Consider the following 27,679-nt stretch of genomic DNA (forward strand, 5'->3'; position numbering starts at 1 on the left):
GAAATGTTCTTACTATTTTCACTAAAAGATACGAAGTATGTGTGTGCAATAGATTCAGGTAAAAGGTAAAAGGTCGTCAATTTTACGATGTGATGCCCCCCAACGACAGCTGAAAAAACACGTATAGGTTTCGTGATTTTTTCCCGAATTAATTTCATTGTTGGAATAAGCTGCCATAGATTGTTTGGTACTAAGAAGTTATGGTGTAGGACAAGAGATTTGTTATGCTAGTTACCAGAGACAACTAAAGCTCTAGTACAAGTACAAGTTCCTGACCCACTGTCTTAAAGGAGCTACTCTTTATACACCTTATATACCTAATTGAATCTGATTTATATTTTAAGGTATGATATTGAAGACGATGAACTTGAAATTTATGCTGAAAATTTGATAAGACAGGTAGTTATGAATATGATGATTGTTTAAAATATAATCATGGAAGCATAAACAAGGATGACAACATCAATAAGTAGCGAAGCACGAAAAATCATAGATGTGATTAAGGAAAAGGAGATTTAAATAGGATTTGATGGTTTATTGTTCAATCAAGAATATATATTGGAGAAAATAATCAAGAAACCTTTCTCAAGTATTTTTTTATACTTTTTGATATTTACATTTTGGACACACAGAAAACTGTCCCGAATTTGTATTAATTTTGAGGAACAAGACTCCAGTGACGTCATATTTATCTTTCCCGAAAAAGGGAAGGGGGGAAGAAAATCTCTTCAAAAGAGATGGGGAAAATCCCCTTTTCTCCCATCTCTTTTTTCTTCCCCCCTTCCCTTTTTTTTCTTTCCCCCTTCCCTTTTTCGGGAAAGAAAAATATGACGTAACTGGAGTCTTGTTCCTCAAAATTAATACAAATTCGGGACAGTTTTCTGTGTGTCACATTTTGTAGCATAACTGACAGACTGAAAGACCAGGTAAATATCATACTGTATGCTCCTTGGTATAGGGAATCTTCATAATAAAATTTCAGCCATCTATCTTAAATGTAGCAGCTGGATAAATCATATTTCCCCAATTGCGTTACGGACGGATTTCTATTGAAAGGTGATATGATTCCTAAATTTTCCTGCTAATTGTAATTAATTTTTTATTTATTTCAGAAACAAAGTGAAGGTCTGAATGTTTACCCAATAGTAAAAGCAAAGAAGGCCATGGGCCTGGGCAGGTTAGTAATCATAATATTAAAGGGGAATACGGTCTGATTATAGAATAATTTAAGAAATTTAAAAACAAAATAAAGTAATTCTTTATTTCCTACTAGCGGCTACGCTCCTAGAAGCCTCTAGGGGCACTTAAGGTAGGAGGGGTGAAAGTCGACCACATCCCATTTTAAATTTGAGTTTCAAATATTTAAAAAAAATAGTTTTTGGGGGAAGGGGGATGAAGACACCCTCCCCAAAAATAGTTTAAAACCTTCCCAGGACCTATGAGAAGCTTCACTGTTAAGGAAAACAATATCGGTTCAGCAGTTAGTGAGATCCTTCGGGACAGACAAAAAACGCTTACTACTTTATATAATAGGATAATTATTTCTAGTATGGATTTGAAACCAATTGATCTCCACTGGATTAGAACCGGTTTTCAGCCATACTGAAAAATCATGCATAGCATCGTATTAAAGATAATTTTCCACAAATATCAAAATAAAGATCATAAAATCATTACCAGTTTTGTTAGCACGGGCCTTCGCTCCCTCGGAGCAAACAAATCTGGTTTTAATCTTTCATTTTAATATCCGTGAAAAACTGTCTATAATACGATGCGATAAATAACTTTTCTAGATTAATAATTTTTTAGATTTCTAGAATCTAAATTAAGATACAATGCAACATTTATGCTATTTTTTTTAGAAATGTACCTTTGGTAGCTGTAGATGGAAAGATTAGACTTTATCCAAGAGTTGCTAACCCATTCTATAGGTATGATTTAGTTAAATAGATAAATTTTTTATGCTTTAAAAGATGTACATATGTAGTTTATAAACACATTGTAAATAACTTAATTATCAATAAAATAAAATGTGTTATTGATAAATTTAAAATGTTTTTTTTTATGTAACAAAATTTGGTTTTACGTATAGCCAACTTTGCAAAAATTATATTAAATTAAATAGTTTGATTATACGGTCTTCGCTTTGTATATATTTTAGTTACTTTAATAACATTTAGCAGTAATTTTATTATCCCATTATATAAAGCAGGTTTTTTTTTCTGAAGCTTAAGATCTCAATAACTACTGAACCGATTGGGTTCTCTATTTTTGGTAATTTACTTGAGTATTGTGCTGGTTTTAGGCTATTTTATATTAAAGTCTTGGGGTGGTTTTAGGCTATTTGTCCAACCCCTATCTGTAGCAACTAGTTTTACATCAAGTACATTTATTGTAAAAAAACTTAATTTTCTAGGCCTGAAGATTCAAGAGAAAGGCTGAGCTTGAACTGGGGTAGACCTGGCCCTTCTGCCAAGGTATATAGATAGGACACCCAATACATCAGGGTAACAACTAGGGCAAGATTATTATGTTAGGTCCCAAGACACTAACGTTCCAACCATGCAGACAACCAACAACTAAATTAATTTGAAGAAAAAAAATTGGTAAAGGTTGCATGATACTGTGGGAAGCTATTTTTATCTGCCCCCTAAATATTATTTTATATTTATTTATACCTGGCTATACCATATTCCTGCAACTAACCCTCTGATTGCACGACCATTGTCTGGAAGTTCTAACTGTGTATGGTAATGAGTTGCGCCTTTTGGACCTAGGCACCCCCCCCCCCTCTTAATGTGGCGCTTCTGACATAGTTAACGTCTCTAGTTATGATGAAGTTTAGGCCGAGATTGAGATAGTCCTTGCATTAAAAACATGCTAAAAGATGCGTTAAAGAGGAATTTTACATCAACTGACCTTTTCAAGTTATATAGGTGCACGTTTTTTTTACATTTGAATAAAATTGTTTTTAGGTTGCTATCATGGATAAGCCATTGGTTCTAGAAGTTGGAAACAATAGACCTAATAAAACTGATGCAGTTTAGAAATGAATTTAGAGTGAAAATAAATCTTTGTCTACCTTCTTCTTATATAAAATAGTGTTTCTATACTTATGGATATCTGAATCTTTTTGATTTTGTTGTGTTTGGTGTATTTTGAATTTTCTTTTAATTTTATACATTTTATGTATGTTTGTATATCCTTAATTATTAATATTTTGTATGAATTGTTTTGTTATTTTATTATGAATTTTACATTTTGTGAAATACATTTTTAAAGCCGTTTAATCAAGTTTTAATAAATGCACATGTTATATTTTGAATGTTTTTCATAAAAGAAGCCATTTTACCTACTTGAGACATTCATTTACAAATTTAGAAAAAACAATAGTTTTATGGGCAAATTATAATTAGATCTCATCTTGAATATCAGCATTTGGGCTATTCTTTGATTTAAATGCAGATCTTAATTTGACCCAGATTGAGCTGTTGCTTATTGACTGAACAGCTTCAACAACAAGTTCATGTAGTCCCAGGACTGATAGGCCCAGCCACAGGCCCAAGCTGCTACCAACATCAATGATGAACTGAAAAAGGTCATAGTTGACCACTTTCTCTGTGACCACCATTTTCTGGCTAATTTTAACAAATGCCCCACTCCAGCCTTTGTCTTCAATTGTTTCTCTCTTGTGAACATAAAACTTAGTTTTTCTGCATGAGTTTTTGCATTTTGCCTCAATTTTGTTGTTTGATAAAGTATATACTGGCCACAGATAATCCCAGTAAAAGTTGGGAACACTGTCTGATTGGTTTCTAGGGTAAGTTTTGTTGCATTGGTTGTTAGAAGACAACCATGGAGGAATACAACCAAAAGAATTTTCAAATATTTTCTGTATCTCATCATCAACACAATTGTAAAAGTTATCATCTTTAACTCCATTTTGATCAGATTTACAGTGGGTATGTGTTTTCACTTCAACATCAATATTTGTAAATTTGTTAGGTTGTAGAATTAGTTCTTCTCCTATATGAGATGCAATGTCTACCATAAAATAACTTCTAGAATTTCTATCTGTTATGAGAACTCTTAGGGAATGATTACCCCAGTTGTCAATTTCAACACTGCAACATGGATCATACCCAGAAATTTCTAAACAAAATCCAAATTTGGCCAAATACACACCTTTTGTTGTGTAGTTATCATAAGTTGCTGTCACAGTAGATTTTTCACCATCAGTGTACACTTCTCTGAGAACTTGATTAAATGAAAGATTTTTGTGTGCACCCCAAGATTTACACTTTGTATTCCCAGCACAATTTGTATTTCCATCTAAGAACTCAAGCAGATATTCATATCCTAGCTCTCTTAATTTTTCAAGTTTAACCTGATTTTCTGGACACACTGTGATAAGTGGCAGAGCATTCTCTGTGATGTTTCTCTCATAAGTGGAATCAACTGTTGGAGGAGCAATTAATTTAACTACAGCTGTTTTAAACTGAACACATAACATTGTTATGGAAACTATTAGAACAGCATTTTTAATATATTTTAATATTTTCATGATATGTCTTAGTTTTTAATATATTTAATTTATGTTCTTTACTTATGTAAGTATTTGATAAAAATGATATGTATTGGACTCAAAAGAACTGTACAAATTACACTTATTTTGAAGAAAAAAATCAATATATTCCTGGGGAATTATATTGCCGCGAAACATTTAATAACACAGTCTTTGAAAGCAGTCAACCTAGAAATATTTATGATGCTATATACTTATTTCAACTTAGTTTAATCATTACTTCTTAAACAACTGGGCAAATGTGATGAATCATCTTTAAGGATATGCGATTTTTTAGGGGGACAAATTGTCTCATAAATCAGCCATGTGACGTCATAAACATAAGGGAGATGAGAGGAGAAGTGGGAAAGAAAACCCCAAAAAAAGAGAAGGATAATCCCTCATTTTTATGACATCCCATGGATGATTTATGAGACACTTTGTCTCACTACAAAAATCTTATATCCTCAAAGATGATTCTTCACATTTAATGCAAAGCCTTGTCCCCTTGAAGTGATTATTCTCTAGTTGAAAAAATTACACATATTTGTTAAACAATATTTTTAATCCTTTAACTGTTCCCTGTGGCAGAATTACTCTTTGAAAGGTAAACTGGAAAGCTGTTGTCAATAGATTTACATTTTTAATAAAACCTATAACCCAATACAAAAATTAATTAATCTATTTATATGAAATTAATGCAAGAAAAATTGTAACAATAAAAATCAATAACTGATAAATTCAAAAGCCAAAAAATGTGTTTCCTATGCTTTAAAGGTTAGGAATATTTTAACGCTCATTTTATTTCTAAATTAAGAAATTCTAAGTGCAATATCTTTTTCACACATTTTTATCTATAATACAAAGTAGTCTATAATACAAAGTAGCTTGATGTCTGTCCGTCTGACCGTCTGTCCGTCTGTCTGTCTGTCTGTCTGTCTGTCCCTTAAGATCTCGGTAACCACTGAACCGATCGGATTCTACTCTTCAGAGAATATACCTACTGGTCCTGTGGTGGTTTTAGGCTATTTTCTTGGGGGGTGGGACACCCCCAACCCCCCCAAAAATAAAAAAAATCCCACCCCCAAAATTTTTTTTTTTACATTTTTTGTAAAATCTCAGTAACTGCTGATCAAATTGGGCTCTACCCTTCTGGGAATATACCTACTGGTCCTCTGGTGGTTTTAAGCTATTTCTTGGGAGGTGGGACACTCCAACCCCCCCAAAAATAAAAAAATCCCCACTTCCAAAATTTTTTTTTTTTTTTTAATTTTTTAAACAAAAACCAGTAATTGGGGTGGGGGAACCCCACTGCAACATGGGGCAAAGCCCCCCCCCAAAAAAAAACAAAATATATTTTTTTTAATTTTAATTTTTGTGTATGCGAACAACCTAGGTCTAATTTTTACGAATTGAAATTTTTTTGTATACGGCAAACAACCTGGGTTTAATTTGTACAAATTAAAATTTTTGTGCATAAAGCGCACAACCTGGGTTTAATTTTATCACAGAGTAATTAAACAAAGAATATTTTTTTGAATATTTCTATTAAGGAGGGTTGACTTCCCAAAACTATATAGGGCGAAGCCCCTAGAGGCTAGGGGCGAAACCGCTAGTATTATACATAGTATTATATTTTTTAGAAAATGTTTACACTCATAAGTTGGTTTTTAAATTACTATAAAATTGCTTTCTAATGTGCTGAAATTATAGCTTATTACAAAGACTATTTCTTGTTCATTAAAAACATTGTATAATTTTATTATTATGAACTTAAATAAGCTTTTATAAGAAAAAAATTTTTTAAGTAAGTATACTTTTAATTTATTAGAATTAAAAAAAAACATATAAGGATAAGATTTTAAAAATACTATTAAGCTGACTTTTGTTAGCTGAGCTTTATTAAGTAATTCAGAGGTTTATATCTTGTTGCTATAACTTTAGGAAAAAAAACTGTTTTTAATAATCAAAAGTTACCTACAATGCTGTACAAGATTTCTTTTGTTTCATAAAGATATGTATTTTAAATAAAATATAAAACCTAAAAATAACAAACATGGCATTTGCTGCAGAGTATAAAAAATACAATTTAATCTTGTATATATAAATGGAAATTTTCGCATTTTAAGGTGAACATATTACATCTAAGAAGTGCTATATTCAAAAAACTTTATATCTTTGAAATCTTTAATATTTGGTTAATGCAATTATATTTGATGTTATATAAATAATGCATTTTAAAAATATATGTATAAAGTTTTCATACATTCCATAATACATAATACTCAATTTTAACATAAATAATTATTTTGAAATATCTTAAATATAACAATACAAGTATAAGACAATATTATCTGAAGATTAGTTATGTTTTTTTATAATGTTTTTATAATGTTTATAATCCATAAATAATTAGGTGAATTTAATGTTTTCAATATTTTTAAATCACAAATAGTTTTTTAATATTATATTTAATCCATTGCAACCAATTAATTGGGCAACTACATTTGTGAACATAGAATTTTAATAATAGCATCAACATCAAACAATTAGAAGTAAGTATGTTACACATGATTTTATAATTTCTAATGTGCAAAAATATAGGTTTTGCTAAAGCATTTTAATTGTAATTTATTCTAAATCAATTATTTAAAAGTATCTTGTAATTTCTGCCTTTTAATTTAATTTTTTCTTTTTAGTGACTTATGGTTTGATTTGAATTTCTTAGATTCTGATTATCATATTTGAAAGTGTATATCTATAATACAAAGTAGAACGATGTCTGTCTGTGTGTTTGTCTGTTTGTTTGTAGCGAAGGATCTCGCTAACCGCTGAACCGATTGGGTTCTCCTTTACAGGGTAGCTTCTCATAGTTCCCGGGAAGGTTTATAACTATTTTCTTGGGGGGTGGGACACCCCTAACCCCCCCAAAAATGAAAAATACCCCCCCCCCCAAAAAAAAAAAAAAAAATTCCCCCCCCCAAAAAAAATTTTTTCTTTTCTTTTTTATTTTAAATCTAAAATACGAAAAATTGGTTTGATCAAACCTCTTGGGGCAAAGCCCCTAGAGGCTAGGGGCGAAGCCGCTAGTTTATTATAAATTATCTCACTAAAACAAACAAAGAACATAGAATAGAAGTCGGTAAATATTATGCTGTTCATCATATTCCAGATTTGAAGGTTTTCAAAACATTCTCTGAAATATTTAGATATTAAAGATGAACATTTTTTACCCGGAGAATCAGAAACATTAGCTTAAAAAAATATTGGATGTTTTCAGGGATAGCTTTTTTCAATTTTTTTTTTTTAATTTGAAAGCATTTTTTATAGACTTATTTTCATGGGGATCACTAAAACGTTCAAGTGATTGTAAAAATGTTAATATTTTCAATGTATACAAATTTTGAATTACCTCTATATACCGATTGTAGATTTCATTTTGTTGCAGATGAACTTGCTCTTGAAGAAGTCTACAGCCATTACCAAGAGATCATGAAGTCCAAGGACAGATAAGCCAAGCCAAAGTCCCAAGCTGCTACCAACATCAATAATGTACTGAAAGAGACTATAGTTTTCAATTTTTTCTGTAACATGAACATTTTGGTCAAAGGTAATAAAAGCTGCACCCCAAGTATCATCACTCATGGGTTCTCTTTCCAATGCTAGATACTTTGTAGACTTACAACTTGTTTTACATTTAGCCTCTATTTTACTGTTTGCAAAGGTATATGGTGGCCACAAGTATTCATCATCAAATTCTGGAATTCGTTTGAGAAAATTTGCTGGGTATGTTTCATTGCATTGATTGTTTTCTGACAACCATGGAGGAATACAACCTAATGGTTTGCCAATCTTACTGTTTATTTCACTATCAATACATGTTTGGAAATCATGTCGTTTTTCATCTTTGTGATTGGAGTCACACCCCAGAAACTTCTTTAATTGTACATCAATATTGTTTAGACTTCCAGGTTTTATTATAATTTTACCACCCAGATGAGATGAAATATCAGGCATAAAATAACTCCTGTAGCTCTTATCTGTAAACATCAATCTTAATTCTTTAGATTCTCTAGTGTAAATTTCTATATATTCTGGGTCAAACTCTGAAATTTCAAGACAATATCCAAACTTTGCTACATACACTTTCTTTGAATTAAATCTTTCGGGGGAAATAGATATTCTTGAGAGAACATTTTCATCATAAATAGCGTTTAACACTTCTATGAAAGTAAGATTTTCATGACCACCCCAGGAAACAGAGTGAAGGTTATCATTACTGGGCCAGATTTCTCCCTTCAAAAACTCTTTCAATTGTGTATAACTAAGTTTTCTAAAGTTTGAATAAACAAATTGGTTAACAGGACATATTGTTATCAGAGGGAGTTCATCAACAGTAAGGTTTCTTTCATAAGTTGAATCAACTAATGGAGGATTCATCAGGTTCATTGTGGCAATTCTGAGCTGAACACAGAACATGACAAAAGAAAGGATCATGGTAGTTATTTTCAAGTATTTTAGAACCATAATTTTGCTCTACAAACTAGCTTTCTGAATAAAAGTTTTTGGAAAGTACTTTTCTTTACAAGGTCTCAGCTAGAATAAATGAGGTTTAAATATCATTAGTATAATTATAGCAATTTTGCATTGCTATAAAAGTTAAACGTTTGTGGTTAGATTTTTGAAACCATAGTAATGCAATTAAATTAATTATACAGAAACAAGGATGAAAACAAGTGAAGCATGAAAATATCAAAGTAATCAATTTTGATAATGCTACCTTTATACAGAAATAAACAACCTGGAGATTGATATTATCATATTTCTATTCTAAATAGTGTAAATTAAAATCAATTTTTTTTTGATAGGGCTAGAATTTGTAAGTTAACTTATAGGCTTGTGCATGTGCAACTAACATGAAAATAATAAAATTTTGAAGCGGGGGGAGGGAAGCCGAAATTCCTCCCCAAACTAATTTTTACTCTGGAAGTAAAAATTACCTGAGGGTGGCGTAATTACCCCCGTCCCCCCCAAAAAAAATGTTAAATACCTTTCTGCTGCTTAATTGTTTTATAGGAGGTAATAGAGGGGAATTGTTAAAAACAAAAATTTAAGGGGTATTTAAATGGAGGGGGGGGGGGGATAATCATCTCTTTACCCCCCCCCCCCCCCCACTTGGACGCGCCTGAAGTCTAAAATTTCAAATCATATGGAATTTTAATGTAACTGAATATCAATAAAATTCACAATGGGTGGTAATTACAAATAATATTTAACGGAAATTTACAGAACCAATTTATTATATGAATTACATGAACCTAGTTAAAGTGTCTGACTCTGATTATGACGTAAAAAAAATTAGACAATGAGAGGCAAGGGTACACTGTAATTGACCAATGGTAAAATTTATAGTGGCCGCACATTGGTTAATTTTTTTTGACGTCATAATCTGAGTCAGCCACTTTTACTAGGTTCAATTACATAAACAGTGTTCTATTGAAATTTACTTTTACAATATTTTTTGCTTGCTGTTTTCTATACCTAGTAGCGAGGCTACTCCTTAATTGTCTGTGTCGAACCATAGTTCGCTCGTTCTGGACGTCCAATCTTTTTATTTTAAGGAGGGTAAAAATCTTAATTTGGGTAATCTCAGCTTCTACCAATAACGAAATTAATTCGGGAAAAAATCACGAAACCTATACGTGTTATTCAGCTGTCGTTGGGGGCAACACATCGTAAAATTGACGACCTCTCCATTTGCCCTCCAAATATTATTTTAGATTTATTTTGCTTGTTGGTTTTACCTTATTCCTGGGGTAATCTACCTTTAGGGTGGGGATACATTGCAATGAACATCAAGTATATAGTTTTATTGATTCGTCACGACTTAAATAAACCTAGATACTTATTTTCAAAGGTTTCTGTGATTCATCGCATATTTTATTTTTTATTTCAACTGAACAACTGCTAAATGAATCACTTTTGTCAATTTGATTTTGATTTTTTTGTGATTTGTTATTTATAGATGTTGTCATCCTTGTTTTGTATATGAACGATTTTTTAAAAATTCTAAAAGCAAAATGTGACATTGCTATAGACAAATATATTTATTTCACCTTATATAAATCACAATCTCTGTAGCTAATGCATTTATTTTAGATCAAGTTAGCACAGGGGAAAATTCCTTATAGCAAAAGTATAAATTCAGGTGGTGTGCAACAGTTTCTGCATAAATAAATTGCAAATTGATACCACAGCCAATATCAATTTATCCGCATAATAAAGTAACTGGGTGTTTTTATGTTTGATTGTACCAAAGGATCTTGCTAACTGCTGAACCGATATGGTTCTCCTTTACAGGGTAGCTTTCATATGTCATGGGAAAATTCCTTATAGCAAAAGTATAAATTCAGGTGGTGTGCAACAGTTTCTGCATAAATAAATTGCAAATTGATACCACAGCCAATATCAATTTATCCGCATAATAAAGTAACTGGGTGTTTTTATGTTTGATTGTACCAAAGGATCTTGCTAACTGCTGAACCGATATGGTTCTCCTTTACAGGGTAGCTTTCATATGTCATGGGAAGGTTTGTAATTTTTGTGGGGGAGGTTACCACTATCCTCCCAAGAGAAACTGCCCCTATAAAAAAAATCTTCCGGCCCCCACTCCCAAAAAAATGGTAAAAAATATCATAATTACAAAATGTCGTATTATATTCAGCATTCTTGTTAGGGCTGAAAAAGACCAAATTGTGTCAAAAATGATCCATGTGACGTCATAAAAATGAGGGATTATCCATCTCTTTTTTAGGGGTTTTCTTTTCCACTTCTCCTCTTATCTCTCTCATTTGTATGACATCACATGGATCATTTTTGCTCAATTTGGTTCTATCTTTAGCGGATTTTCAAGCGGAAATGATATTTCAACATAAGTTCATGCTCGTACTAAACTTCTAAACAATTTAATGTTAGAAGCAAAGTCTCTCTATCAACAATTAATTCTAGTTTTCCTTCATTTTTATGTATGTTATGACAATAATTAGTATTTTCTTTATTTTATTGCATTTAGTCAATGAAAAATATATTGCAATTATTATTATAAATTGTCGTACTTAATGAATAATAAGTTGATATCATTCTAAATAGTTGTTCATTACAATTATCTGGGGCATGCATAACAAGGACATCCAAGCTTTTTTTTTTTGGGGGGGGGGAGTAATCATCTATTTACCTCCCCCCTTGGACGTCTCTGCGAGGTAACAAAAAAAGGAATTTGAAAGGCCTTCCTTACCATCTCAATGCTAATAACCATTCAATTAATTCAAAAATCTCCTTTAAGGTTTTATGTATATCATTCTTTTTTATAAAAATTTTTCAGTCAATATGAAATTTTTTTTGTGTCTTTTGTTACATAGCCATGTATATTTGGTCATGATTGTTCTTGTTTACAAGAAACTGACATAACAGGGTATTAATAAATTATATTCATAATTATTTCTAACACAAATGAATACCTTAAAGCAATCTTGATTTGTTGTTTTGAAATAGCAGTGTTGAAACTTTTCAACTATTTGAATCAGGGGATAATTTTGTTTATCTAACTTCAGATCCGTGATATTTCCTATTATTAACTAATCTTATGTCATATGCCTGGTAAAGCAGCAGTAATACAGTTACACCACCCTCTTTTTGTTCTAATCCTCTACAATTATAATGTCCCAATTTATATTCAGATTTTTTATTCCATTCCTTGAGTCTATGCCAAAGCACAAGCATCTTGTTTTAAGGGGAAATTTCCCTGAAGTTTTGTATTGTTGACAATTATAACCTTATAAAACATTCTAAAAATTTAGACTTCGCCCCTAGCATCTGGTGGACAAGTCTTCTGGGGAAAGTTATGTTTTATGTTGGAGGAAGGAGGGGGGTGGTTGTGACATAGATGATCCTGAAGTAACCAACTTAAAACCTACAAAGACCAAAACTAAGGTCACCTATAAAAGGAAAAATTTTGTACAGCAGTTGATTATCCATAAGATTGAAGAAGCGTATCTGCCTAACAGTTTAAGAGATCTTTTTTAAAAAAAAAACCATACAAATACCTCTCTTTTGAATATTTGTTTTAACCTTAAAAAAATTAAACTTTACATTGAAATAATATTTATAAAAGTACTTTAAAAAATCATTGAATAAAAAGATAACCCCTGTTATTAAGTTTTTATATATTCTCTAAAATTCTATAAATAAAATGTACAAAATATAATAAAAAATACGCAAGATTAACAAAAACAACATATTTTCAAAGTCACAAGTGCAAAAAAATATGAGAAAAAACGCATCAAATAATATGAAAAATATTTAATATTGTTTTTAAATGTTATTGTTGTTAAGAGCTAGATTGGTGGGTTTTTTAATTTCAGCGCAATATCCGGCAGAAAACAGGGTTTTACTAAAGGAACCATTTAACCCCTTTAGATTAAAATAAATTTACTTTGTAATAGTTATTTATCGCATCGTATTTTACACAGCTTTCCGCGGATCTACAAATGAAAAATTATAAGATTCAAATCAGTTTTTTAGCCCAGGTGCTGAAATCCCGGCTAACAAAACTGTTATTAATTTATGATTTTTATTTTATTATTTGTGAAAAATTGTCTGTAATATAATGCTATACATGAGTTTTCTGTATGGCTGAGAACCTATTCTAATCCAGCGTATACCAACCGGTTTCAGGTCATAATGGAAAGTCTTCTTTTTTAATGGTATTAAAAAATACAATTTTAATGGTCAAGGCATTTCCCTCAGGAGCAGTATGATCTATTTTTACATCTTCAACAAAAGGCTTCGAACCCAAAGCCACTTCCTTTTCAATAACTAGGTAATTCAGTTTTACTTTTGGTCAAGGATAAAGGCAAAAAAGAGGTTTGTTAATTAGTCCTACAAGAACTAGAATGATAATGATTAGAAATGTAATTCAAGTTTCTAGAGTATGGATGGCTACGCAGTTTAACAAAATACAGGGTAATTTATCCTCTAGTATTCCAAGCATTTTTGTATCAACCATTTCTAACATTTTTATAATGAAAAATATGCAGAAAAATCAGCAAAAAATGTTGGCAGTCCCAATTTTTTGTTATTGTAACTGTGGGGCTGAAAAAATTCATTTTTGCATCTGCAAAAATGGTTAGTTGTGATCATTTATAGTAAAAGTGAAGGATGAAAGTTAGCTCACAAGAAACAGCGTTTCCCGCCAAATTCAAAAATGGCGTCAAAATTCAAAATGGCGGATTTTAACCGCCGTCGTCATGGATTTCGGGTATTTTACCCTGGTTTTGAGCTCGGCCTATATATACTCGGCCACTGTGACGCCATGTTCCCAGTTCCCCTTCACTCTCACTGTACGCTCAGCTACACAGGGTTACAGAGAAACACGCACTCGCGCACACACAACATAAGAAGTAGAGAAGAGGTTGCGTGATTTAGTTGGTTTATTTCCTGCAAGCAGTAATAAAAAGTAAGTATATTAAAACAAGGATGAGAACATTTATATAAGTGAAGCTCTAAAATCATACGTTAGGACAGATATACATTACACATTGCAGAGCGTCAGAACTTTATAAGCAGAAAGTTGATTTATAAGTTTATGATAATTGTATATATTCATTGCAAAAGTCGGGACTTGATTATAGAGACGCTTCACACTTAATATAATACCTTGTCATAGGAATCGTTATAAAAAAATCAGCTCTGATTGGCTGGTAAAGATTATAGAGTTGAGATGCTTCCTAAATCATACCTAACTGTTTCAGGAATCATCAAACAATTTTTTTTAATCGACAGTTCCATCATTCCTAAGTAAACAATAAAGGCTATCTGTTACGTACGGACGTAAGGACTGACCCTAATTAAAGAAAAGCAGCGTTTTTAAAACATTACATACAAAAAAATCAATATGATTATTGTAAAATAAGTTTTAATAGCTTCTGTATATAATATGCAGTTGAAAAATTAAAGATATTATTAGCAATAAAAAATTTAATCCTTATAAAAGAAAAGTAGTATATGTGTCTAAATTTTGGCTTTGATAGCTTGTACATAGCAGATTAAGAAGAAGTGTAAAATAATCTGTTTTTTGTTGTCCATCCCTTACTAGATTCAATACAAAAAGAAGTACAAATCCACAGTAACAATGATTGGTCATCAAATCCAAAACTTGTTTTTAATTAAAGTAGAAAATGGATCAGCTGAAAACAGATTTCCTATTCGAGCCCTAGTTTCCTAAAGTGTACAGCAGATAACCCAATTATTACAGACCCTATTTTCAGCGACTCCGGTCAAATGGAAAAGCGATTTAATGTATAAACGATTTAAACTTTATACATTCAAAAATTTAAATTTTTTAAATTTTGATTTTTTTTAAGTTTGAAGTTTTTTTTAGCTAGTAGCAAATATTGAGATAGGACGCGGAATCTACGCACACTTTTGGAAACTAAAATTCAGTTCATCAGAAAATGGTCATATGATTGTAGAGGAGATGCACCTTTTTAACTCTTCTACTTACAGGGATATAGGGGGAGGTCGACGTTAGAAAAAAATAAACATAACAATTGAAAAAATTCTTAGAGCTTTGCATTTTCTTTGAACTAGAAAAAGCTCTTCATAGTGCATACGAAAAATAGTCTAAATTAAAAAAAAAACCTGGCCGAAGTATCACGAAAGACATTATATTAGAATAATGGACTATTCTAATATGACGTCATTCGGTATACTTCGACCAAAAGTTTTAAGATTTATCCCCTTTTATATAGGCACTTTAAAAACTTCATTATGGCATATGCAATTGATGTATTACAGTTCACCGACAATTTAAGCATTTAAGATTTAAATTGTAAATTTAATTAGTGCTTCCTAAACTTTGACATTTGTTTTATCATGAATAAATGTAATATTTTCTATATTAATCAAGTATGATTTGATTTTAAGGCCTTAAGTATGACGCCATCTGATTTAGGAATCATTCCAGTTTCTTTGCTATGTTTTTTTTTTCTTTCAAATCAAAGCTTTTTTTTATTTATTATAACTTAAACTCTGAGATTATTAAACTTGAAATGAAAAACTGAATTTTTTTGCTATGTCACCTTAATTAATTACTAGCGGCTTCGCTCCTAGCCTCTAGGGGCATTGCCCCACGAGGTGATAAAAAAAATTAAGGCGAAATTCGTTAAAGGTCCAAGGAAATCTTCAGCAAAAAAAAAAAAAAAAAAGGGGGGGGGAGGATTTTTTTGTTTTAGCTTAAAACCACCACAGGGCCAATAGGTATATACCCTGAAGAGTAGAAACCGATCGGTTCAGTGGTTACCGAGATTTTAAGCTTTAGACGGACGGACGGACGGACGGATGGACAGACGGACGGACGGACGGATGGACAGACGGACTTACGGACGGACGGACGGACAGACAGACATCAAGCTACTTTGTATTATAGATTACTATGTGCATTGCATTTGATGACCAATTATGCTTGGTTTCTTTTACAATTGTTCAATTTTTGTATCTTTTGTGCATCCTTGAAAGTAATTTATTATTTATATCATATTTGCTCTCATATCCTACAGGGGAGGGCGAATGGAAGTAAACCACCCTAAGATATTTTATAAACTACAAATACTACCTTGTGCATATAGTTAGTAAGTCTCGGTTGATTTCGATTGCACTTGGCTAGTTAAGGAAGTTTAAAGTGTCTTAAGGATTACTGTCTTTTAATGGTCATCTCTTTATTTCCCCGTGTATTGAAATGTTGCTAAGACATTGAGGATCAGGGTTTTTACGGGATATGACAATGGCCGATAAATTGATGTACAACCTCAATGATGATAAACAAAATTAACCCTTCTGTAGATTGCAATTTATAATTGAAACGTTTCAACGTTTGGACATTTAATTTAATTTAATGAACTAACCAATCAAAATCTTTTTAAAGTCCCCAGAATTATCAAGTTAAAGAATAAGAAAACATTATTATAAACAGTTCAATGTCCCCTCAACCTTGTAAAAGGATATAATTTAACAAAAAAAACAAGGATTATTATTGATTACATGAAATACAAGCAAGTGCAATGTCAGATAATCCAATATTACTTTTTTTGCTTTTGCAAAACAATAAACCCACTTTTCGTTCTCTTTTTTTGCCATCTTCTATCTATTTGATATATATATTTTTTAACGAATACAAACGTGCATTATCTATATATTTCCCTGGGTACATTTAGGTTTTAAACGTAATAGTCTATGTTGTTTGCTAGACATTTCTTTGTTACTCTTGTAAAACAACCCGCATTCCTAGACTGATTTTTAAGTTGATAAAAAAAGTTGCCATGTACTATCCTATTGTCAAACATTAGGTAGATTAAAGGCCTTAAATATAAAGCAACAAAACATAAAATATATAATTATACATTCTTTGGGCTGTGCCTAATTAGGCCTTTGACAAGAACATTCTATCGTCTCTATCTAACCTAACCTCAATTGATTGATTGTTTTTTTAGTTCACTTTTAAAAAGCTACACTTGAATTTTGACTAAATTGATATTAATGGCAAATCAATAAAAGAACAAAAACTTTTATGGTTAATTTTTATGGTTTAAATAGTCATATGTTTACTAAAGGTGCTTTCCCACCAAGTGACGGTTGAGAATTGTTACCTCCCTCCCACCCCCCCCCCCCCCACACCTTATGTCATATATAAATTCAATAATTGGTATTTGGTTTTATTGGGGCCTATATTTCTGACCTACAGTAATAAACAAAAAACAACCCCTCCCCCCCCCCCCCCCTATTATAATGTATGCAAAAATAAAGAGGAGAGATGGGGAGAACTATCAGTGCTAAAAGATCCTGATCAAAGATTTATTTTACTCTTTTTTAGGTATTCAAAATGAGCCGAGCCCTTTGGAGCCTTAAGAACCTTACCAAGAGAGCCGTGAACCCTGGGTAAGTGTGTTCTTATGCAATTTTCTTCATAAGTTACAGTGTGGATATTTTGTCAGTTATACATCTTGCACTTTTAACCTGTAAAAATGGATTTATTATTACTTGGACCTTACACCAGTTTATCATGTACTCTAATAAAGTGAAACTTGTAGCTTGTCAGGAGTCGATTTTTTAGGTCGGCTTGACTACTATTGCGCTTTTTTTTATAAAATATAATTGTTTAGCTGCGTATTTCAATTTGAATTGCGATTGAACTTTAAATTAACAAGGATGAAAAAAATCCATAAAAGCAAATCTTTAAAATCAAATAGTAGAAACATTAACGCGTGTAGAGAATGGGAATATCAATCTAAACTAAATTGTACATAAATTTTTTTGTAAAATTGCTTAAATACAGTATAATGTTTAAGGCTTTGCATTTTGAAAGAGCAACTTGTTGTCATAGGCATAATTATTTCAAAAATAAGATGATTAGGATAATTGATGTTTAAAATGAACATACGGACATTCTGTTAATGATTATAGAGTTGCTACGCTTTCTAAATCGTGCCTAACTGACATTTGTGACTCATTATCATGCAATGAAATCGATAGGACAATTATGATATGCCTAAATTAACAATAAATTCTATTCTTTATTTAAAGTAAGATTTGCTTTTTTTAAAGTAAATAATTAAAATAAAAGAAGCACGCAGAACTTGATTTGAGCATTAAAATTAAAAATTTATGTTATTATTGCAAAATCAAGTTTAAAAGTACAAGACATTGTTTTGTTACATTGAATTTATCTAATATGAAATTTGAAATTTATTTCTCGTATTCATTCGAATCCGGTGGATAGGAACCGGTTCTCATCCATACGAAAAAACTATGTCTAGCATCGTATTTTATCCAGTTTTCTACGAATATAGAAATGTACAATCATAAGATTAAAACCAGTTTTTTTAAGCCGGTGCCTTCGGCACCACGGGGCTAAAAAAACTAGTTTTAATCTTATAATTGTACATTCTATATCCGCGGAAAGCCGTTTATAATACGATACGAGAAATAACTATTATTTCATAACTGAATAAAACATAAATAAAATTGCAATGTATTCTTTAAAAATTTTAATTTTCTAGTCCAAAGTTCATTAACAGCACTGCTAAAGATAAATATAACAAGGATGACAACATTCATAAAAGCAAAGCTTTGATTGGTATGAAAAACGAACATTAACACTTGTAGAGTGTCAGGACTGAATAAGCAGAATATAAATGTATTGTACAAGTATAAAAAAATTGAGGTAAATTTGTTGCAAAACTGCTTAAATACAGAATAATGTTTAAGGACATTCTTACAATTTTAGGACTTGATTATTGAGAAGCTTCGCTTATAACATTGTACTATGTTGTCTCAGAATTCCAAAAAATCAGATGAATTTGATAAATATTTCATATAAAAAGTTGTTGTCAAAAAAGGTAAAAGACGACATGATTTAAATGGATTTTCGGACTTTCTGGTAACGATTAAAGACCTGCTGCTCTTCTTTAATTGTTCCTAAATGTTCTTTGAATCATCAGATCATGCAAATTTTGAAAGCGATAGAACAACTTTAAAAAAACTGTTGTTTAGTTATGAAAGATGTTTAAGCACAACAATCCCCCACTTCCAGGATTCACCAGCTTGGAGAACTACTCCAACACAGGTATCATTTTGATTATTTAACCTTTATAAGCAAGTCTTAAAAATTAATGCATTCCTGAATAGACAAATTGATGCAGCTTCAATCCTCAAAAAACACCTTTTTCATGGGTTTTAAAAATCTATCTAGTAATGCATAAGCCTAAAAAATGCTAATTCTTCTAAACTTTTACATCAATATCTAAAACAATTCAACATCTTTGCTAACAAAGACAAGGAAAAGGTAAAAATATATGCAACAAAAACTCTATTTGGAAAATAATTTCTATAGGTTTAACAGGTATAAGGTATAACAAACAAGCGAAATAAATCTAAAATAATTTTTGGGGGGCAGATGTAGAGATCGTCAATTCTACGAAGTGTTGACCCCCAATAACAGCTGAAATTATGTATAGTTTCGTGATTTTTTTCGAATTAATTTTATTGTTAGTATAAGCTGGAAAATAAAAGATTAGATTTAATTTAGATGACATCTAGTGAGGCATTTACCGAGACCCTGGTTGCCAATGGACTAACCAACATTTTTGGTATTGTTGGATCTGCTTTCATGGATGCTCTTGATATATTCCCTGAAGCTGGAATAAGATTTGTCTCTGTCCAACATGAACAGAATGCGGTTCACATGGCTGATGGATATTCTAGGCAGGGTTAACAACTTTTCATAAAAAAATTTAAGAATAATATGATGAAAATATATATAATTAACATAACTAGCAATTTATTACATAGCAATATATTGTTTAACCTAATTCAAATATTAAATATCTTCTAAGGACAAAGTATTTTTAGTGTAAATAATTCAATGAAAAGTTGACAAACCTATCATGAGAACAGAGTGACCAACAAGCCAAGCGCCTGTATTGCCCAGAATGGACCTGGTATCACTAACTTTGTGACTGGAGTGGCAGCTGCCTACTGGGCGCATTCACCTGTAGTGGTTATTACTCCAGAAACTGGTTCTTTGACCAATGGCCTTGGTGGGTTTCAGGTATTTTTTTTAATATGCAAATTTTAGTTTATGTTTTGTCATCTTGACTTTAAAAGATTTCCTGCATAGATTTTCATTAAAGATTTAGTTTGTCTTGTTATAAACTTTATTAAACTGTTTTTAACCTATTTTTTTATCATATATCAAAAATATATTATGACACCAGTAGAATCAGACTGCAGAGCCCAAATTTGAATTAAGTCCCCAATAAACTTTTTTTGGGGGATTTAAAAATCAATTTTATATGTTGCTGTGATCATTTTGATGGAAGCAAAAGCATTTTTTAGTTTGGGGTTAAATTGTTTCTTACAGAACAATTTGATGTGATTCAGATTATATCAATACAATAATAAAAACTCTACTCTGTTCGATGCAAATAATTTTTTTCTAAAACAATAATTTATATAGAAGAAATTTAACATTAAAATAAAACATATTATTCTGAAGTCTGAACCAATTAAAAGTCTTGTTTCATTTCAGTTTTTTACAATTCAAAAAAGAGTGTTTTCACAGAGTGACTTATTTCCAATGTAGTTAAATAATTTTTATTTAATTAAAATGAAAAGAATGAAAACTATACACATAAAAGATACATGCTTTTAAAAAATATTTTAAAAAATAAGTTTGAATAATCTTATATTTTATCATATTTGTATATGTGACAAAAAAAATTTGTTGTATTGCGTAAACGTTTGTTGTCATCTTTCACTATTTAACCCTTTACAGCCAATTTTTTTGTGTTTTAAATAAGTGATGGAAAACAAGCACGATAAAGTTAATTCATTGATATATTGTAAAGAATTAAGTTTTTAATGAATTAATTTAGATGAAATCAAAAGGCCTAATTTTACTCTATACCAGAATACTATATATATGAAGCAAAACACTCTAAAAGCTACGAATTTTACCCAAATAAAAAAAGACCTTTTGCTCTGATCAAAAAAGACCACAGCAACAGTAAAATTAATTTTTAAATCCCCTCAAAAAAGTTTATTGGGGACTTAATTCAAATTTAGGCTCTGCAGTTTAATTCTACTGGTGTCATAGTATATTTTTGATATATTGTGGTATTCGGCAACCGTGAGCCATGCATATGGCACCCCTGACCGGGGTTCGGTGGAGGGTCAATGGCCCTCCCCCGAGTCCTGGGGAAGGGGTCTGACGACCCCCTCCCTATGCCTAGAATTAATGATTGAATCTGTCATTTTTTATTATGGTTAACTGTATTCTTAATTCCCCCCACCCTTTCCAGGGATGGGGGATCATTATTGCCCAAACTGACTATTGTATATGTATTATAATGCTTTTATGTTATGATTATTTATTCCTATCCATGTAGTTATTGTTTGTTGTATATAGCTTTAGTATCCTTTAAACCTTCAATAAAGTGACAACTGAAATAGATGTTGATTATTATCTAGTGAATGCTAGAGAAGCGTAGCTTCTCTATAGTAAGGTGTCCACGTCTGTCACACTGCCGTAATCTAATTGAACTCCGGTGTCTGCCATTTATCCTCGGCGGATACCACAATATGTTTTAAAAATAGGTTAAAAACAGTTTAAGAGTAAAGAGATTTAATTTCAATGTTAAAAATAAATTAATTAAAGGGAGTGTGAACGTAAAAATTTCTCATCTGATTATCAAATCTTAACATTTTCTAAGCACCTTTCACAACACTGATCAACCAAAAACGTCCTATTTATAAAAATATCCAGGAAAAAAATGCCTTGATTTTATGGTATTTTGGGAGGGAAAAAGGAAAAAACAGGGAAAATCTGAACATTTTTATTTCTTATAATGTTTATAGGGATATTTAACTTGTCATATATAGTTGAAACAATTTACTTACTGTTAAGGATTTATTTTATGATATATAATTGCCAATTAGTTTTTTTATAATGTAGTAATTAGGTAATAAAGACATATTTTAAATTCGTATTATTGACAAAAAAATACCTCACTGTCTACAAAGGGTTGAATCTCATAGGTTATTTAAAATAATAATATCCTTTTTTATTGTGTTGGACAATAAATAACCCACTTTCAAGAATTAGTTTACACTTTTATCAGACTGTTATCAGAAATATTGCGTCTTTATTATTTACAAATTTGTAATTAAAGGTGGGCGAGAGATGGGCCATCTAAAGTTAATTGGATACTAATAAAAAAACCTGTTTATAGCTTTGTTATTGTATTTGGTTTTCAATAAAAAAAATATTGCTTATTTTATCAATTTCTAAGTAACTAAACATTGGTTTAAAGCAAGGATTATGTTAAAAGTCAGCTTAACCGTTAGGAAAAATCAAGAACTATGTGAAAAAGTTTAATTTTAGCTATAATGGGAGAAAAAAGCAATTTAATGCACATTTTAAATAATACGGAAAATTTCTTCCTTTCCCATTACCTTATAAAAATCGTCGGAAAAAGCCGTTTTTTAAGCAAACAAAAGCGCGTTTTGCTCTATCTGTGAGATATTATGAATGAGATAATGTTAAGATTTGATATTAAGATGAGAAAAATTTACGTTCACAGTCCCTTTAAAGCCTACTATTGTTTTTAAACCCATGCACATTTTATATTTCAAAATTTAATATTCAGGAAACCAACCAGCTTCCAATTTTCTCTGAGATAACAAAGTATCAAGCACATGTCTGCTCTCCAAAAAGAATGGCTGAATACACTAACAGGTTTATTATTTATCATAATTACTATTATTCCTCTTAATTTTTTCTTGTTCAACGTACTCATGGGGAAATCTTCTTCTTTGAACTTTAGTTAACTTTACTACAACTAATAATTAAAGTCATATAATAAAAAGGTCATAAATGCATCATTAAAATGGTTATCTCATGACAAACCTTGACCTTCTTGTCCTAGCTTCCCACTTTGTTGTTGTCGTATAAATACAAATACAATTAATTAAAGGTGTTTTCACTATGCTGTAATGGAGAGAGGACCAGTTCAGTTGAATATACCCAGAGACATGTTCTATGGAGATCTCACAACAACTATACCTGAACCTATGGTCATTGAAAGATCTGCAGGTAAACTATACTGAGAAAAAAATCAAATCAAAATGGTTTAACACTACTAAATGAAATAATAAAAGTCTGATTTATTATTATTCAAATGAGTTCTGTGTGGACATCTCCTTTTTAAGTTTTAAAAAGTTTTCTAAAATAGTCAATTGAATTTACAAAATAACTGCAATTTTCTGCCTTAAAGGTAAGGTAAGTTTTGCTCTATTCATACTTTGCAAACAAATCAATCTTATTTAGGAGGACCAGCTGCTCTTAAGCAGGCAGCTGAGTTACTTGCCTCAGCCAAGAACCCAGTGATTGTATCTGGTGGAGGAGTGGTTATGGCTGATGGTGTTAATGCTGTTAAGGCTCTTGCTGAGGCATTAAAGGTATTAGATTTTACACCCAAAAATAATAATTTGATTATCTAAAACTCAAGATTTCAGATCCAACAACTTATGTCAATATGCTCTGTGATTTAAATTGCCTAGGTTCCTGTATGTTCAACATATCTTCACAATGACAGTTTCCCTTCTGATCACCCATTATGGATGGGTCCTTTAGGTAAATAATTAATCTAATTGAATTTCAAACATGTATATTAGAACATTTAGTTTGTTATTTATAGTAGTCCAACATAAAACAAAAAGCTTAGGAAATATAACTATATGGATAATCAGAGTTTATTCTAACAGTGGTCTTTGTTCTTCTATCATACGAGAATCTAAAAACTTTACAAACATTATTTAGGATACCAGGGTTCCAAGGCAGCCATGAACACTATTTCAAAGGTAAAAGAGTTTTTGTATATCTTTGATATTAAACAATTTATCATTTTGGTCTCTTTGAAGGTTTTGCTTTTAGGTTTTTAATATCTGCTTTCAAATGTACCAAGGGTTTTTTCTCTTTCTCACTCTTATACTTGTTTTTTTATTAAACTAAATCTAATAATTTTGAGTGATGTTTAGGCTGATGTTGTCCTAGCTATTGGTACCAGACTTGGTCCTTTTGGTGCTCTACCCCAATATGGATTTGACTACTGGCCAAAGGATGCCAAAATAATACAGGTACTCAAAATCAATTGCATTTAATTGAAATATTATGCAAATCAAAATCAGAACCTCCCTAACATTAGTTTGTTGAGAATAATCTTACCTTAATTTCATATTAGGTTGAATCAAATGCCAGAAGACTTGGCCTGACCAAGAAGATTGATGTTGGTCTTCTTGGTGATGCTAAGCTTACCACTGAAGCTCTTCTTAAGAATTTGTCTGCGGTTTCTCCTGTTTGTCTTGATAATGCTGATGCTAGGTAAAGTTAATTATTTCAGTTTTTTTCTTTGTTTGTCTAAAGAAAGCCTTTTTTATAGTTGATGAGGATTATAGGCCATCTAACCAGCTATTTATTTTCTTTATAAGTCAAAGAAACTCTAGACTATTCTTGACAGAAAGTAGCCTAAAAAGATGATTTTTATTTATCTCTGGATTTTCCAATATTTGTTTAGATTAGCAGAGGCTAAATCTCAAAAAGCAGCTTGGGAGTCTGAATTAGACAGTTGGTCAGTTACTCCTAGTGGACAATCTGTTATGGAACCTAGAACAGCCCTCAGAGAATTAGAAAAAGCTATGCCTGATAATGCAATGGTTTCAACTGATATAGGTAATTCTTAAAATCATATGAATTTACTTACTACTACATAAACCTATTTATTTATATCAGCCTAAACTTTGATTTAAGATTTAATACAAAAAAATCAAGACTCAGTTAATTAACCTTATGATAAATTTACAACAATTTTTTTTGTAGGAAACATATGTTCTGTATCCAACAGCTATCTGAGATTCAAGAACCCAAACAGCTTTTTTGCAGCTATGTCATTTGGCAACTGCGGCTATTCTTTCCCCTGTGCTATGGGTGCCAAAATGGGAGCACCTGACCGCCCATCCATAGCTTATGTTGGAGATGGGGCCTGGGGCATGTCTTTGAATGAGGTAAAGTAAAAAAATATTATCCTTTTTACATGAGAAATTCATCATTGTAATGTTATTTTGGTTGTTAATATCTTTATATTTTGGAATGGAAATTCTGTATGGGATTCATACAATAAATATAAATTGTATTATGAATATTTTATGATTATAGATGATGACATGTGTAAGAGAAAATATTCCAGCAATTGCTGTTGTCTTCAATAATGGACAGTGGGGAGCTGAGAAAAAGAATCAGGTACAAATATCAAAATGATGATCTAAGTATAATGAATCTTATGATTGGCAATAAAAAACAAAACAAAGATTGTTAATATATTAAAGAACAAAAATTGTGAAACCTTTCTTACATATTCATATACTTTTATAATATTTATATTTTGTAACACGACTGACAGACCGTTGGACAATATAAATTACATCCCGCATTCTTCATTGTTAAGGGAATCTTTACAAACAAATCAGCCATCTATCTTGAATAGCAGCTTTTCCACATAGCAGTACAGAATGGCTGACTGACGGATGAGCAAACAAAGTTAGTTTTAGAGTAACTTAGCAATCTAGCAATTAATTATATGCAATTAGAGTCATCTGTTACATATCCACTGACAGCCAATCCATTAAATAGTCATAAATTCATGTTCAATTTCAACTGGTTTACTTTTAGGTGGATTTCTACAGTGACAGATTTGTGGGTACAAACATTCAGAATCCAAGTTTTGCTGAAGTTAGCAGAGTCATGGGTGCTGAGGGTATTAAGGTCAGAATTTTGTTTTTTCACAAAGCTACACTACAACTCTTAATGGAAGTATGTTTGTAATTAATGTTATTTATTGCTATCTGTCAGTCTGTCAATCACTAACAGATTAGTGCTTGAGTAATAGGATCATATGTAATAATAAGCTATAATACAAGTTTTTAGTATTTTTTCCTGGATAATATGCATTAAAATTGCACTTTTTTGGATTTGACCTGTAATCTGTTCATCATTTCAGGTCAGGGGCAATAAAAAAAGGATAGAGGATAGATAGTTTGTTGAAAAAGAAAAAATACAATTATATTCAATAAAACAAAGTTCCAATGTTTTGTAAAAATCAAAAAAATGCAATAAAATTGTAATTTTAGGTTGATAGACCAGAGGAGGTTGGACCAGCCTTGACCACTTTAATCAACTCTGGTAATTATTAATAAAAAAAAACAGATCTCAATTTATGTTCGAAATTCTAATTTCAAACAAATCTTAGCAGTTCTATCAGTAAAAAAAACATGCTTATAATAGAGGTTCGTTTTTGCATTGCAATTGTAATGTTGTTGTGTCAGAAGGCTTACTAATTACTTGATCCAAGATATTAAATACAAGATTAACCAAAGATTAACCATAGGTGTTGTAGTAAATAAGTATGGTTACGAGATTTTCATTTTTTCTAGGTAAACCTGGAGTTCTGGAGATCATGGTTTCCAAGACCCTGGCAGATCCATTCAGAAGAGATGCTCTCTCCAAACCAATCAGACACTTGCCCAAGTACAAGAGCTTTGTTTAAGATGCTTAAAGACACTAATCAAGTAAAAAAGTTAAGTTATGAAATTTAAGTAATTTTTATTGGCAGTTTTTTTAGATTTTTTATTTACCCTTTTTTTTATATATAAATGATTTTATATCTTTATCAACAGATACTTTTATCTTGATTTTCTGACTGCATCTCTTTACAAAAAGAGCAAAAAAGACAAATATATCACCCTCATTACAATCTACTAATTTAGTTTATCTATCTGACTTACACTGAATTAGTATCCCTGTCAAAATTGAAATTACTTAGTCAACACACATTAACATTAAGACTTCATCTTATGTTGATAAAATAACTTGACAGGGAAAATATTTCCTTAAACAAAGTAAGAGGAAATAAAAGGAAATGCTTAAAAAGTTAGATGAAATTTTTTTTCAATAACTCTTTAAGCTAATCATGATTTCATAAAATACTGTAGCTTAGTTTTGGTGCTCTAATTATAAACATTAATTATTATATAGTAAATATATTATTTTGTTATGTTAGTGATGATGCTTAAATATTGTATTTTGTATAAATAAAATATAAAATTAATGCTTTAATTGTTTTAATTGCATTTTTTTCTAGGCTTTAGGGTCTTTGCCACAACAGTGGGGAGATTTAAACCCCCAAAATTAATATATCTTGAAATTTTTTTTTATATTTATTGATTAATCTGTATGTTAAGTTAGTCTAGCAGAATGGAATATTAATAAATATGAACTTTGATTTAATTCAAAATGAACAGGATATTAATTCATTTAAGCAAAATTAATTTGTTACTTAAAAAATAGCAGTTCGCCTCCTTACAGAAGAAAAGAATCATGAAGCTTCGCTAATAGCCTCTAGGGAAGGTCAGGTAAATACCTCTAAACCAAAGAAATTTACAAAGCTTCCC

The 27,679-nt window shown here is 31.0% G+C and overlaps 3 protein-coding genes across 3 annotated transcripts in view; 2 read left to right on the plus strand and 1 right to left on the minus strand.

Moving 5' to 3' along the window:
- LOC145305429 (uncharacterized) overlaps window positions 1-3,194 on the plus strand; it is a 29,574-nt gene extending 26,380 nt beyond the window's left edge. The window contains exons 22-26 of the mRNA XM_080147046.1: window positions 345-399; window positions 1,113-1,177; window positions 1,863-1,931; window positions 2,417-2,477; window positions 2,976-3,194. Of these exons, the coding sequence (XP_080003172.1) occupies window positions 345-399; window positions 1,113-1,177; window positions 1,863-1,931; window positions 2,417-2,477; window positions 2,976-3,047 (322 nt within the window). The 3' untranslated portion in view covers window positions 3,048-3,194. The remainder of the gene's footprint in view (window positions 1-344; window positions 400-1,112; window positions 1,178-1,862; window positions 1,932-2,416; window positions 2,478-2,975) is intronic.
- Window positions 3,195-3,412: 218 nt separating this feature from the next.
- Window positions 3,413-4,513, minus strand: LOC145305430 (uncharacterized). Its single transcript, XM_080147047.1, has one exon. It carries the CDS (start codon window positions 4,511-4,513, stop codon window positions 3,413-3,415), a length of 1,101 nt encoding a protein of 366 aa, XP_080003173.1.
- A 9,058-nt stretch (window positions 4,514-13,571) lies between these two features.
- Window positions 13,572-27,336, plus strand: LOC145305892 (sulfoacetaldehyde acetyltransferase-like). The gene is made up of 18 exons (XM_080147748.1): window positions 13,572-14,078; window positions 17,490-17,554; window positions 19,169-19,241; window positions 19,704-19,879; window positions 20,072-20,225; window positions 22,825-22,913; window positions 23,152-23,270; window positions 23,505-23,635; window positions 23,738-23,810; window positions 23,997-24,037; window positions 24,215-24,313; window positions 24,418-24,557; window positions 24,751-24,905; window positions 25,053-25,237; window positions 25,389-25,472; window positions 25,902-25,994; window positions 26,360-26,411; window positions 26,663-27,336. Exons 2-18 carry the CDS (start codon window positions 17,499-17,501, stop codon window positions 26,773-26,775), a joined length of 1,833 nt encoding a protein of 610 aa, XP_080003874.1. The 5' UTR covers window positions 13,572-14,078; window positions 17,490-17,498; the 3' UTR covers window positions 26,776-27,336.
- Window positions 27,337-27,679: the final 343 nt, after the last annotated feature.

The sequence above is a fragment of the Acartia tonsa genome, chromosome 14 (assembly GCF_053477335.1).
Source record: "Acartia tonsa isolate MP-2025a chromosome 14, ASM5347733v1, whole genome shotgun sequence".
NCBI classification, from domain to species: Eukaryota; Metazoa; Arthropoda; class Copepoda; order Calanoida; family Acartiidae; genus Acartia; species Acartia tonsa.

What these genes read in the sequence shown, in the direction of transcription:
- LOC145305430 (XM_080147047.1), bottom strand. Translation starts at nt 4,513, where the DNA reads ATGTTATGTGTTCAGTTTAAAACAGCTGTAGTTAAATTAATTGCTCCT.
- LOC145305892 (XM_080147748.1), top strand. Translation starts at nt 17,499, where the DNA reads ATGAGCCGAGCCCTTTGGAGCCTTAAGAACCTTACCAAGAGAGCCGTG. An exon ending in ATTATGGATGGGTCCTTTAG is followed by an intron (nt 23,811 to 23,996) that starts GTAAATAATTAA and finishes AACATTATTTAG; the next exon opens with GATACCAGGGTTCCAAGGCA. An exon ending in GACCACTTTAATCAACTCTG is followed by an intron (nt 26,412 to 26,662) that starts GTAATTATTAAT and finishes CATTTTTTCTAG; the next exon opens with GTAAACCTGGAGTTCTGGAG.